General features: G+C 58.9%; 2 protein-coding genes across 2 annotated transcripts; both read left to right on the top strand.

The window, feature by feature from the left end:
* The first annotated feature begins 943 nt into the window (after positions 1-943).
* Positions 944-3595, top strand: LOC146420284 (Fc receptor-like A). Its single transcript, XM_085048438.1, has 5 exons — positions 944-1030; positions 1788-1893; positions 2228-2494; positions 3122-3418; positions 3504-3595. Exons 1-5 carry the CDS (start codon positions 944-946, stop codon positions 3593-3595), a joined length of 849 nt encoding a protein of 282 aa, XP_084904564.1.
* A 5129-nt stretch (positions 3596-8724) lies between these two features.
* LOC146420283 (low affinity immunoglobulin gamma Fc region receptor II-like) lies at positions 8725-11899 on the top strand. Its single transcript, XM_085048437.1, has 8 exons — positions 8725-8755; positions 9301-9321; positions 9410-9640; positions 9765-10028; positions 10687-10983; positions 11171-11257; positions 11663-11684; positions 11773-11899. The coding sequence occupies exons 1-8, from the start codon at positions 8725-8727 to the stop codon at positions 11897-11899; spliced, it is 1080 nt and encodes a 359-aa protein (XP_084904563.1).
* The last annotated feature ends 1932 nt before the right edge of the window (positions 11900-13831 follow it).

Raw genomic sequence — 13831 nt, 5'->3', positions numbered from 1 at the left:
TGGCTGCCCCTGGGGCTGGCCAGAGCAGGACTGGCCAATGCCCATCCCTGGGCAGTGGGGCTGTGCCATGGCTGAGCTCCACACTTGGATGGGCACTGGCTGCAAGGAGGAGGAGTTTGGGAACTCCTTCCTGCCTGGGGCTGCATTCCCAAGCTGCTCTTCCCAGCTCAGATCCTCCAGGGGATGAGCAAGAATGGAGAAGTCTGGAACAAGAATGGAGAAGTCTGGACACTCCCAGAGCCACCATCCCCCAGGACAGGACCCCCTAGCCGGGATGTGTTGCCCCTGGGACAGGATCCCCCCAGGACAGGACCCTCTGGATGTGCCCCCCCAGGACAGAAAAATTCCCCCCCATGTAACTCTGAGCACAAACAGCCTCTTCCTTCTGCTGCAGGAAAGGCAAAATGTTGGGGGGCACAGCTGGACACTCCCATCCCCCACAGCTCCCCCAACCCTCCCTGCACCCTCCACCCCCCTTTTCCCCTCTCTGGGGTTCCCCTCACCCATGACCTGCTCAGGAGCTCCCCAGGATAGCTGAGCCAGAAACTGGGGGCTGGGGAGAGGGAGGTGTGCAAAAGTGAGGAAAATAAGGAAAGAAATGGAAATAAAGAGAAGAAAAAGCCCCTGGGTGGGGGAGGGGGCACAGAGCCAGAGACGCTTGGAATCCACCTGGCGTTACCCCCAGGCCATGAGGAGCCAGAGGGGGCTGTGCTGGTCCCTGGGTCACCCCAACATCTGAGGCAGCCAGTCAAGGAGCTGTGACCCCCATGACAACCCAGCCACTGCCCATCCCTGGGAACCCCCATTGCCCTGGGAACCTGATCTTTTCCTCCCCACACCCACTGAGACCCCCACTCGTGGGACCCCCATGTTCACCATGTCCCCAGCCTGCCCCCATCCTGTCTCCAGCTTGTGGGCAGCCTGTCTGCACCCTGCCCCCACCATGTGCCAACTGGTGGGGATGAGGAGTGATTTCACTTCCTTCCCCTTCGACGAAGAGCCACCACCCAGGGGACCAGATGCCCTGGCAGTGTGTGACAGCCAGCCTGGATGGCTGGGGACACCAGGATGGCTGGGAAGTTGGCACTGCTCCTGTGGGGTGAGTGTCCTGGGCACAGACCTGAAACCTGGGATGGTCCTGGTGAGGCAGAGAGCAGTGGGGAGGAGGCACAGGGGGACTGCGGGGTCCCCTGAGTTCCCCAATGCCAGCAGAGACACTCCATGGGGGTGGACCACGATCATGCAGGGACAGGCATTGGGGGACAGGGCTGTGGGGACAAGGATATGCTGGCAGGGATGGGGGAAAAGGGGAGAAGAACCATTGGGATGTGGCCATGGGGACAGGGGCTGTGGAGCTGGGGGGGTGACCTGTGCCAGCATGGGGTGGCCATGGAGTCTCCATGCCCAGGGTGTCCACAGTGTCCCCACATGCTGCCTCAGCCATGGGTGGTCACAGAGTCCCTGAGACATCCATGCCACACAGGGGTCCCCACGGGGTGCTGCTGTCCCTGCAGGGCAACCCCCACCCAGCCCCTCTCCCTTCTCCCTTCCAGCCCAGACCCTCAGCCTCACTGGTGAGTCCTCAAGGGATGCCATGTCCCCACCCCACTGTCCTCAGTCCCGCAGTGGCCTTGGCAGGCTGGTGTCCCCTGTCACCCGCAGGTGCCCAAACCACCCAGCTCCTCATGGAGCCTCCCTGGACACCAGCGGCGCTGTGGGACAAGGTGACACTGATCTGCCAGGGCTCAGGGAACCCCAATGCCACAACCTGGTACAAGGATGGGTAGCGCTGGGAGAAGGAGGAAAGGGAGCGACTCCTTGTCACTGAGAGTGGAACCTACAAGTGTGACAGAGCTGGCTCTGGGCTCAGCAACCCCGTGAGCGTCTTAAATGGTGAGGGGAGAATGGCGATCAGTGTCCTTCAAGGGCGTCTGGGTGGGCTTCACTCTGTGGGTGGTCTCACACACCTCATGTCAAGAGAGCTGTCCCCTGCACATGGGGACATCCCAGTGCATCCCAGTGCAACCTGTGGAAAACTGTTTGTCCCAGTGCATCTCAGTGGGATGGGACCCCCTTGCTCCATCCTGGTGCCATGGAGATCCCTCCTGGTGCCCCCCCATTCCATGGAGGCCACTGCGGAGTCCCGGCATCCTCCAGTGGTCCTCAATGGGGAACCCCCTGGACACTCTCAAATTCCCCAGTGAGACTGAACCCCCCTGTCCCCCAGATGAGCTGGTGCTGCAGGTGTCGGCGCAGGTGCTGCTGGAGGGGGACACGGTGACACTGCGCTGCCGAGTGAGGAGGGACCCTCAGCTCACGCAGGTGCTATTTTACCATGAGGGGAAGGAACTGGGGAAGCCCCTCCATGGGACCGAGCTGTCCCTGTCCCCCCTGCAGCTGCACCAGAGTGGTCACTACCGCTGCACGGCCCAGGTTGGCACCATGCTGTCACCGCAGTGGGAGATTTCGGCAGCAGTGACAGTGACAGTGCACGGTGAGCACCCCCTAACTCCCATCCCCCCAAAACCCAAAACCTACTACACCCCTCCCCAGCGGGCTCGGGGTCACTGTGCCCTCCTAATCACCTCCTTCCCAGAGCTCTTCTCAGTGCTGGTGCTGGAGCTGGAGAGTCCCCCCCAGCCCACCGAGGGGTCCCCCCTGAATCTCAGCTGCCTTAGCACCCCCAGCCCCCTGCGGCCCCGAGCCCCCCTCCTGCACCTCTTCTACCGGGACGGGCAGTTGCTGGGGGGCCCGCAGGGGTCCCCGCAGCTCCTGCTGCCCGCCGTGGGGGTCTCCCACTCGGGCAGTTACAGCTGCGAGGTGCGCTCCATAGTGGAGGCCATAAGTCATTGTGCGCAGTGAGTGTGGGGGATTGAGATCTCATGACTCACACCATCTCCTTATCCTGATCATCCCACCTATCACATCACCATCCCCACTCCACACTGGGTGATGACGACCAGCAATTTGTGTCACAGTCATGGATGAAGTATCTCCTTGTGTATCTCCAGGTGGCACCAAACAAAGACTCCCTCATCCTACCCCCATACCACCCCTCCCCCTCCCCCCACACCAGGTTCCAGCCCCTCCCCCACCCTCAGCCCCGTCTCTGTCCCCGCAGTGCCCGTGGCCAATGCCACCATCACCCCTGGCCCCCCGGCACACCAGGTGCGCACAGGTGACCCCGTGACCCTGCGCTGCTTGGTGCAGGTGGGCTCAGCACCTGTCACCTTCACCTGGCTGCGTGATGGCCGGGAGGTGGCCCAGGGTCCCCTCCTGGAGCTTGGGGACATCGATGTGGGACATTCTGGCATCTACCAGTGTGTGGCCACCAACCAGCTAGATGAGCACCGTGCGTTCCAGGCGCTCAGCCCAGAGCTGGCCCTGGAGGTGACACCACAGGGACACTGGGGCACAGGTAGGGTCATATGGGATCATTGGGGGGTGCAAGACTCCTGAGGTGAGTGGTGACTCTGACATGTCCCCCTTTGTTTCCCCCACAGTGGCTGTGAATGTCGGCAGGACCCTCCTGTACCTGGTGCTGCTCCTGGCTGTCATCGGGGGCTGTCACTGGTGGCACCACCTGGGTGGGTGATAACGGGGGGTTTGGGGGTCCTGGAGTGAGGAGAAAGCCCCCAGAGTGTGGGGAGAGATAGGGCAGCACCCAGAGCTCCTGAGCTGGGGGAAACTGATCCCCAGTGACCTTGGCTGGAGCTCCTGGGAGTTTTGGGGAGGTGTTGGAGGGTCGTACAGGGATGTTGGGGGATCTTTCAGGGATCCTGCTGGAGTTTGGGTGGTGCTACCCTGTGCTGGGCTTGCGGTTCTGGGGCTCAGGGAGTCAGGGGCACCAGGGGGTTGGGGGCACTAGGGTGGTGCAGAACTTCATGGGGTTCAGGTGTTCCTGGGGTCCAGGGGGGAATCAGTGTCCTGTGGGAATCGGAGCTGCAGAGGGGATTTGGGGGTCCCGTGGGTGATCTGAGCTCCTGGGGTCCCAGGAAGGCTCAGGTGTCTCGGGGACCCCACAGTCACCTCCTCCCCTTTTCCTTGCACCCTCCAGGAAGTCCCAGGACAGGTGAGGGGGGCTCCGGCCATGACTGCCCTTTCCCCTCTCCCCAGACCCCCTCAGACACCCCTGATCCCCGCAGGGCCCCCCCGGAGCCCCCGGAGGAAGGAGAATTGCTCGACACCCCCATCGAGGGCACCGAGAGGGCAGGGGGTGAGTACGGGAGGGGACAGGGACAGGGACAGGGACAGGGACAGGGACAGGGACAGCGACAGCGACAGCGACAGCGACAGCGACATGTCACCCACGGCTGTCACCCCCACGAGGGTCCCCACAACCGGTGTCTCTCGAAGGGTCCTCAGGTGGTTCCCCTGGCACTGTCCCCCCTCGGGATCCACAAGTGACCAACGCGGAGCTGTCGGGACCCTGCGAGGGACAGCAGGACCCGAGTGCCACCTACGAGAATGTGCTGTGACACTGGGGGGACTGAGGGACACTGCTGGCACTGAGGGACATCGAGACTCCTCACAGGTCACTTACTCCACTTCACAGTACCCAAAGAGGCTCCCCGTTCCCCACTGCCAGGGGGGCACAGGATCGTTTTCTCTCTTGTTAGACCCAAAGCGCAGCTTTTTGATTAAACCTGGAGAAATGGGGTTTGTGTGTTCAGCTCTGTCTGTTCAGCTCGGGAAGGAGGAGGGTCCAGGTCAGGTTGTGAGCAGATCCTTGTGGGATTTGCAGGATTTTTGGGGCTCTCTCAGTCCCTTGGGGAGGGTGATAAAATGATCAATTGGGGCATTTCCAGACTGGTTCCCTCGCAGCTGCACCGAGAGCCCCGAGAGCCCCGGGACGGAGTCGGGGACAGCCTGAGGTGTCCCCCGAGCCCAGCCCAGCCCCGCCGCAGCCCTGCCCGGTGCCCCCCGGTGCCCAAAGCCCCACAGCCGGCGCTCCCCGAGCGGCTGTGAGCCCCGCAGCTGCTGCGGAGCCTCGGCCGGGCTCAGCCCTGGGGCGGGCGGGGGGCGCCGGGAGGGAGGGAGCGGGAGGCTGGGGGAGAGCAGGGAGCCCGGCAGGAGCCGCCGGGCCTGCGGGAGCGGAGTGCTGGGCTCGGTCACCGGGGCAGGTGGCGCTGCCATGGCGCTGCGAGTGGCGCGACTGTCCCGGGCTGCGGCAGCGACGGTGGCCATGTGTCCGGAGCGGCTGGGACAGCGTGTCCGGAGCCACTGTGGCCATCCAGCCGGGGTCACCCCCAGCCCCAGCACGGTCGCGGGGCAGAGCCGCTGCTCGATATTTCCACACTTGTCCCCAGGACAGAACCCCTTGGATATGCATCCCAGGACAGAACCCGCCCTCCCATCTGATTCTGAGCATAAAAGGCCTCCTTCTTCTTCTTCAGAAAAGGGAAAGTGAAAGTGTTGGAGGGCACAGCAGGACACCCCCATCCCCCATAGCCTCCTCACCCCTCCCTGCATGCCCCAGTCCCCCTTTTCCCTTCCCCTGGGTTCCCCCAAGATGTTCCCTGCTCAGGTGCTCCTGGGGATCACAGAGCCAGGTATTGGGCATGGTGCACAATTTAGAAAAAGATTGAGAAAACCAGAAATAAAGAGTTCAAAAAGCCCTTGGAAGAGTTGGGGGCACAGCGCTGGAGCCCCCTGCCCCCCCCTCTTATGCCCCCACAAACCATGAGCACCTCAGGAGGGCCCCACTGCACCCCGGATCACATCCAATATCTCAGGCACCCAGTGAAAGAGCTGTGACCCATGTGCCCATGCAGCCACTGCCTGTCCCTGGGAACACATTCCCCTGGGAATCCAGCCATGGGGCTCCCATGCCCTATATCCTCCCCCCTGGCACCCTGTCATGGGTTTGAACACTTGCCAAATGGCAGGCACTGACCACATCTGCTCTCTCCACTCTCCCCTGCCACAGCTGGGCAGAGCAGAGGGGGAAAAAAAGTTAACCCACTGTCTTGGTTTGAAAGACAGGTGTCTGCCAAGAGAGGTTGAACCCTCCCTTAGGACAGAAAATGTGATTTTCCCCTCCCTCCAAATTATTTAATTTTGAAAATCAAGGGCTTTCAGGCAAAGGTGTGGGAAAAAGGAATATCAGTTCTTTACTAGTATCTATAAACAAGCAATAACAATAATAGCAACCACAACTAGAATCAGAAACCAATAGCAGATGACTTGTGAGCTGCCGAGCTTTTTCCCGTGTGGTGTAATCACGGTTGCAAGCAGCAGGGGCGCTGTTGAGCTCCCGGCCGGGCAGGGCAGGTGCGATGACTCCCGAGCAGCTGCAGGTGGTGCTGTGGCACAAGGTCGGGTCAGCCTCAGACAGCTGGTAATGGCGGGCAGGCTGAAAAGCATGCAGGGCAGCGAAGCAGCTCGGAGCAGTGAGAAAGCAGGGCAGCAGGGGTAGGAGCTGGCTATCTCCCCAGCTAGCTAGCAAGGTAGCAAGGATTTCTGCAGTCACAGCAGACGCAGCGGTCTTGTGCGGCAGAGGGCAAGGGACAGGCAGCAGAGGCAGCCGGACTCTCCCGGCAGCAGCTGCAAGAAAACGCAGCCCGGGGAATCGTATACTTCCCAGTGGGAAAAAAGGTTGAATCAAATCTCACCCAGCCAGGAGAAGAGGAAAAACAGGGCACAGTTGGATTTCCTCTGGTCGCAGCCAAAAAGCAAAGAGCAGCCTCTCCTCTCAGCATCGGAACCATGAGAGAGAGCGTTCCAAGGGCCAGCTCTTCCCTTACCCTGCCCTGCCCAAGCACATATTTTGTCTTTTACAAAAGACTTGATGGCTATAAACACCCAACTATTTGTTGCTTAGTAAGAGTGATGGAGAAAAATTCCAAGGCCTTCCCCAAACTCCGACACACACAAAGGGCTCATGAGTTGAGATAAGGAAACAGGAGAAAATGCACTGAGGACCAAAACAGGCTGAATGTAAAGCTGTAAAGTGATTTATTACCAGCAGAGACAGTGGAGGATAATGAGAAGTGAAATAAAGTGCTTAAAGACACCGTTCCTCTGCTCACCCTTCCCACCAGCAGCACAGGGGGACAGGATGTAGGGGTTGGGTCAGTTCATTACCAGAATCTTCTTCTGCTGCTCAGGGAGAGGAGTCATCCTCTGCATTGCTGTGGGGTTCCTCCCACGGGAGACAGCTCTCCATGAACCTCCCCAGTGTGAGTCCAAATCTCACAGCAGCAGTGTCGCTGCTTCGAGACGGGAATGACACACTAAGACACAACTCCAGGCCAAGTAGAAAGGAAGGCATAACCATAGTTTATTACTACAAAGTCTCTTTTATACTATTTTCTACCATTTGTGCCACAAAGCTATTGGTTCTACCCTGTTGTTGTACAGCATCATTGGATGGGCTACTCCTAGCACACCTATTCTGTGAACAACAGACTCCCTTTCGCAGATGTTGCATTCCAAGCTGTTTTCCTCATCTTATTTTGGCTTCTTGCTTCCATTTCTCATGGGTACAAAGCTGCTTGCAACACGGCCGATGTCTGCGAGCAAAGGCAGATTAGTTGTCAGTTCCCACACAGCAGTCTGCCCAAAACTGCCACAACATGAGCTCCTCCCACAGGCAGTCAGTCCTCCCAAACTGCTGCAGTGTGGGTCCCACATCCACGGGGTACAGACCTGCAAGGCCAGGCTGTTCCATCTCAGGAGCAAGGCCTTTCTCTCTATGGGGTCTCTCAGTGGATCACAGCCTCCTCCAGGCATCCACCCGCTCCAGTGTGGGTCACTCTCCCATGGGCTGCAAGTGAATCTCTGCATCCCCATGGACTCCATGGGCTGCAGGGGGACAACCTACTTCACCATGGTCTCACCATGGCAAGCTCCAGCCAGAGCCAGAGGAAATTCCCAGGGGAAATTTGGCTCTGGCACCAGGAGCACCTCCTCCTCACCTTCTCCACTGAGCTTGGTGTCTCTATGTTGTTTTCCCTCACACCTTCTCACCTCCTTCTCCTCTAGCTAAAAAGAAGTGCATGCTCACATTATTTTGGTTTTTTCTTAAACATGCTATCACAGAGGCATAACCGACATCTCTAATTGGCCCAGCCTTGGCCAGTGGCATGTCCATCATCTTCAGACAGGGACTGTCTCTGCTGGACATGGTAAAAGCTTCCAGAAGCTTCTCATAGGAGCTATCTTTGTGGCCCCTCCCCCACTACCAAAACTGGGCCAAATAAAACCAACCCACCCCCATCCAAGGACTCCCATTTCCCAGCACCCCACTCTGCCTGATCTCATCCCATGGGCCTCACATTCTCCCAGGAGCTCCCCGTCCTAGGACCTGCATCCCATGACTCCAAATCCCTGGAGGGGATCGCAAGCATGGGGAACCCCATTACCACAGAGTTCTCTCAGACCTGCCTCCTTAGGACTCCCATTTCCCTGGACATCCATCCTTGGTTGCCCACATCCCCTCAGCCTCCACTCCTGGGAATCCCTTGTTCCACCAAGTCCCTCTTTTTCCTGAGCCTGTAAGCACCATGTCCCCAGCCTGTCCCCAGCCTGTCCCCAGCCTGTCCCCACCCTGGCCCCAGAGTGGCCCCAGGCTCTCTCCACCCTGCCCCCACAATGTGCCACCAACATGTGGGTGCTAGATGTCACCTCACTTCCTTCCCCTTTGGCTGAAGAGCCACAACCCAGGGAAAAAGTGGCCACAGCAGTGTGTGACAGCCAGCCCAGATGGCCAGGGACACCGGGATGGCCGGGACAGTGGCGCTACTCCTGTGGGGTGAGTGAGGCAGAGACTGGTGGGGAGGGGACACAGGGGGGCTGCGAGGTCCCCTGAGATCTCCAGTGCCATCAGAGCCAGTCCATAAGGGTGGACACTGGTGTGAGTGGGGAAGTGGGGTGGCTGTGGTGACATGAACAGGGAGACACAGGGATACAGGGACAAGGGGAAAAGCACTATGGAGGTGGGCAATGGGGACACCTGTTGTGGGGCTGACAGGGGTAACATGTGTCAGTACAGGGTAGCCGTGGTGTCCTCATGCCCAGGGTGTCCACAGTGTCCCCACGTCCTGCCTCAGCCATGGGTGGCAGCAGTGTCCCCATCCCTGAGGTGTCCGTGCCACACGGATGTGGTGTGTGGGCAGCTGTGACACTGACATGTCCCCTGGCTTCTCAACAGTTGTTGAGGACTATCCCTGAGCACTTTCCCACCAGAACTGGTGTCTCTACAGGGACAGTTTTGGGTCAGCCCCCACATCACCTCCCCCTGCTGCCACTGTCCCCGTGCTGCCACGCCCACCCAGCCCTATCCCTTCTCCCTTCCAGCCCAGACCCTCGGCCTCGCTGGTGAGTCCTCAGGGGATGCCATGTCCCCATCCTGCTGTCCCCAGCCCTGTGCTGGCCCTGGTAGGCTGGTGTCCCCTGTCACCTGCAGGTGCCCAGACAACCCAACTCCTCGTGGAGCCCCCCTGGATGCCAGCAGCGCTGTGGGACCAAGTGACACTGACCTGCCAGGGCTCAGGGACCTCTGGTGCCACCGCCTGGTACAAGGACGGGTGGCTTTGGTGGAAGGAGGGAGATGACCACTTCGTTGTCACTGAGATTGGCACCTACCAGTGTCACAGACCCGACACTGGGCTCAGCCACAGTGTGAGCGTCCTAAATGGTGAGGGGCAATGGGGATGGGTCCCCTCTGCGAGGCTCTGGGTGTGCTTCACTCCCTGGGTGGCCTTGCACCCCTCAGTGTCCCCCGGAGTCTCCTGGTGTGACAGGACCCCTCTGTCCCACAGATCGTCTGCTGCTTCAGGTTCCGGCACGGGCGCTGCTGGAGGGGGACACGGTGACACTGCGCTGCCGAGTCAGACAGGACAGATCTGTCACGAGGCTGCGATTTTACCATGAGGGGGAGGATCTGGGGTGGCCCCTCAATGGGACTGAGCTGTCCCTGTCCCCCCTGCAGCTGCACCACGCTGGCCGCTACCACTGCGGGGGCTGGGTGAAATCTACACTGCCACAGTGGAGGGAGTCAGAGCAGGTGACAGTGACAGTGCATGGTGAGTGTGGTAATAGGGACAGGAAACCCTGACATCCTCCAAGGGTTACCCCATCACTGCCTGAGTCCCTCATCCCTTGCTGCATCCCTTCCTGGGTCACCCACAAATTCCCAGGTCCCTCTCCAGGTCCCTCCATCCCTCCCTGTGTCCAATTCTGCCTCATGGGTGTCACCTCCACCTCCCTCCTGTCCCTCCCCCTGTTCCCCACTCCTCCTATGTCTCCCATCACACCCATGTGCTGTCGCAGGGGTCGCTCTCTCAAGGATGTCCCTGTTGGCACCGTCTCCCGGGGGACAATTGCACTGGGTGACTGCCTGGTGCTGAGCTGCACAGTGGCCCCGGGGACAGGTCCCCTGTCCTTCTCCTGACACTGGGAGGGCTCAGGGGCACCGCTGGGCACTGGCCCCTGCCTGGAGCTGAGCAAGGTCGGGGATGAGAACAGTGGCCACTACCAATGGCAGAACAGCAAGGGGAACAGCGTGGCCAAGAGTCCCCCAGATGAATGTCACCATCATGGGGGAGAGGGACCCTTTGGTTGGGAGTGGCCCTCCCACGGCATCTCCATCCCACCCATCCCATCCTCATCCCCCCCATTCCCCTCCCCCCACACCGTGTTCCAGCCCCTCCCCCACTCTCAGCCCTGTCTCTGTCCCCGCAGTGCCCGTGGCCAATGCCACCATCACCCCTGGCCTCCCGGCACTCCAGGTGCACGCAGGTGACCCCGTGACCCTGCGCTGCTCAGTGCAGCTGGGCTCAGCACCTGTCACCTTCACCTGGCTGCATGACAGGAGGGAGGTGGCCCAGGGTCCCCTCCTGGATCTTGGGGACGTCGATGTGGGACATTCCGGCATCTACCAGTGTGTGGCCACCAACCAGCTGGATGAGCACCATGTGTTCTGGGCACTCAGCCCAGTGCTGGCCCTGGAGGTGATACCACAGGGATCCAGCAGCACAGGTGAGGTCACACATGGTCACTGTGGGGGTGCAGGACCCCTGGACCATGGGTGACCCTGCTTTGTCCCCCTCTGCCCCTGGCAGTGTCACAGAGGGAACAGGGCACAGGAGGGGTCACCTGAAGTCACCTGGGATTTCAAGACCCCTGGGGTGACAGGTTACCCCAATCTGTCCCACTCTGTCCCCAGGAGTGACTGCAGGGGTCATTGTGTCCCTGTTGTTCCTGGTCCTGCTCATCTGTGTCACCATGGCCTGGCACCGGTGGCACCGCATGGGTGGGTGACAATGGGGGAAGGGGGGTTGTGGGGAGTGGTGGGAAGCCCCCTGGAGTGGGGGGGACTATAAGGCATCACCCACAGCCCTGACGTGAGAGGCCCTGAACCCCCAGTGATGTTTCTCGGGCTCCTGTGGAGTTTGGGGAAGTGGTGGCAGGTCATGCAGGGATGTTGGGGGTTCTTTTTGGGATCCTGGGGGAGTTTGGAGGTTCTTCCTCCCTGCTGGGCTTGGGGTTCTGGGGGCTCAGTAAATTGGGGGCACTGGGCTGGTTGAGAGTTCCTGGGGGGCTGCAGGGATGCCCAGGTGTCTTGGAGGGATCTGTGGGTCCTGTGGGGTTTCAGGATTCCTGTGCAGGGTCAGGGCCCCAGGGACCCCACAGTCACCCCCACCTCTTTCCTTTGCAGCTGCCAGGAAGCACCAGGAAAGGTGAGTGGGGGGCTCCAGCCATGGCCCCCCTTTCACCCAAACCCCCAGGACCTTCCATCCCCTCCCACACACTCCCTTATCCCCACAGGGCCCCCCCGGAGCCCAAAACCCCCCCGGTGGAGAACCTTCAGGTGACCTACACGGAGCTGCTGGGGCCGAATGGGCAACCGTGGGAACCCAGTGACATCTATGAAATTCTACAACCGAAGTTGTGACACTCTGGGAAGTGGGGGGCACTGAGGACACTTGGGGTTCCTCCTCCATAGGTTCTGTGGTTGCCCATCCTGTTTGGGAGGTGGTCACGAGTCAGGGGAGGCTGCACAGAGCACCAAGTGCTCTCCATTCCCCACCCCAGGGGGTTCCCCCATCCTCCTTCCAGTACCACCAGGCACTCCTCACTCCCCCTCCCAGTGCTCCCAGTATCCCCAGGGGCTCCTTACTCCTCTTCCCAGTATCTCCCCATTGCTCCCAGAAAATCCAGGGTCTCCCCATTCCCCCTCCCAGTACCTCCATGATCCCAGTGGCTCCCCATTCCTCATGCAACTGCCAGGGAGGCACAGGACCTCTGTTATTGAGAGCAAAATGCAGCTTTTTGGTTAAACTGGCAGAAATTGTGTTTCTTTGTTCAGCTCTCTCAGGCTTTAGCAATGGGATTCTCCAATTTCGGGTTGTCAATAAAAACCAGGGGCTGCTGCCCTTCTGTCTTGGTTTGAAAGACAGGTGTCTGCTAAGATAGGTGGAACCCTCCCTTAGAATAGATAATGTGACCCCCCCCCCCTTTCCTCTGAATTATTATAACTTTGGAATCAAGGGTTTTCGGGTAAAAACATATAAAAAGGAATAAAAGTTCTTTACTAGTATCTATAATGAAGTAAACAAGCAACAACAAGAATAGCAACAACAAACAAAAACTAGAAACCCTGTGACAGAGGTCCCTGGGCTGCCGAGCACTTTCCCATTTGGTGTAGTCACGGTCAAAACCAGCAGGGGCGCTGTTGAGCTCTGGCTGGGCAGGGCAGGTGCAATGACTACCAAGCAGCTGCAGGTGGCGCTGTGGAACAGGGTCAGGTTGGTCTCACGCAGTTGGTAACGGCAGCTGGGCTGGGCAGTCAGGCAGCGTGCTGCAGAGAGCAGCAGAGAGCAGCAGAGAGCTCGGAGCGGCAAGCTGCAGTGGCAGGAATGGCTCACCCGGGCTGGCCAGCAAAGGTGGCAGAAACTCTGCGGTTGTGACACATGCCACGGTGCGTTCCAGCAGGCGGGGGAAAGGGTAGCGACACTCGGGCTCCTCCGAAGTTACAGTAAAAGTGCAGCTGGGGAGGTGTGCGCTGCCGGTGGGTAAAAAGGGTTGGAATCCCGCACCTTTCCCCGAGTGCAAGCTCACCCAGCCAGGAAGAGAGGGTAGTGCAGAGCTGGACATCTCCTGGTCACAGCCAAAGGAAAGCAGCTGATTTAGGGTAAAATAGAAATTACTAATGTAAAAGAGCTAGAAGCTAGATAATAGTAATAATAATATTTTTAAACTGATTTAGAGAGCCAGAGATTGTATAATGATTTACTAAGATATGCCAGCTGCGATCCATTTATTATTTTCTTAATGAATTTGTGCCTACCTGGTACCGGGAAGGAAGAAGAGAGGAGAGCCAAGTAATTGAGAGAAACCACCAAGTGTAACCGAGCATCCCGCCCTTGGAGCCCAGGACCGGTACGAGTTGGTTCTCAGGCTTGGACTAGGACCAAGGACCAAGGGAGCATGCGCACCTGTCATAATTAATCATCGGGACCCTCGCCCACAATTAATTTGAAGACACTGCGCTTGTGTGAGCATATTTAAATGAACTTTGAACTCATTATAATACAAAGCGGGGATAGGTAATGAATATGTATAGGGGCTTTGTCTAACTTTATGCATATGTAATCTGTAACCTAATATAAACTTAGTGAAGTGCCACTGAGGGTGTGCATGTCTTTGGAGGGGCTACCCCCATGCACCCCAGCTGGAATAAACACATACCTACTTCATAACTATCTGAGTTGTGGAGTCAATTCCGTGCTTCACAGCAGCTTCCCTCTGTCCCCTTCAGCGCTCAGCGAGGAACTGAAGTCTCCAATGGTCAGATGCCTCCTCTCCTCACCACACCCAGTCTCAC

Source organism: Lichenostomus cassidix, unplaced genomic scaffold (assembly GCF_008360975.1).
Source record: "Lichenostomus cassidix isolate B80296 unplaced genomic scaffold, HeHo_3.0 HiC_scaffold_739, whole genome shotgun sequence".
In the NCBI taxonomy this organism is placed as follows: domain Eukaryota; kingdom Metazoa; phylum Chordata; class Aves; order Passeriformes; family Meliphagidae; genus Lichenostomus; species Lichenostomus cassidix.
The sequence above is the reverse complement of the archived record's forward strand: the minus strand, read 5'-3'. Positions and strand labels throughout refer to the sequence as shown.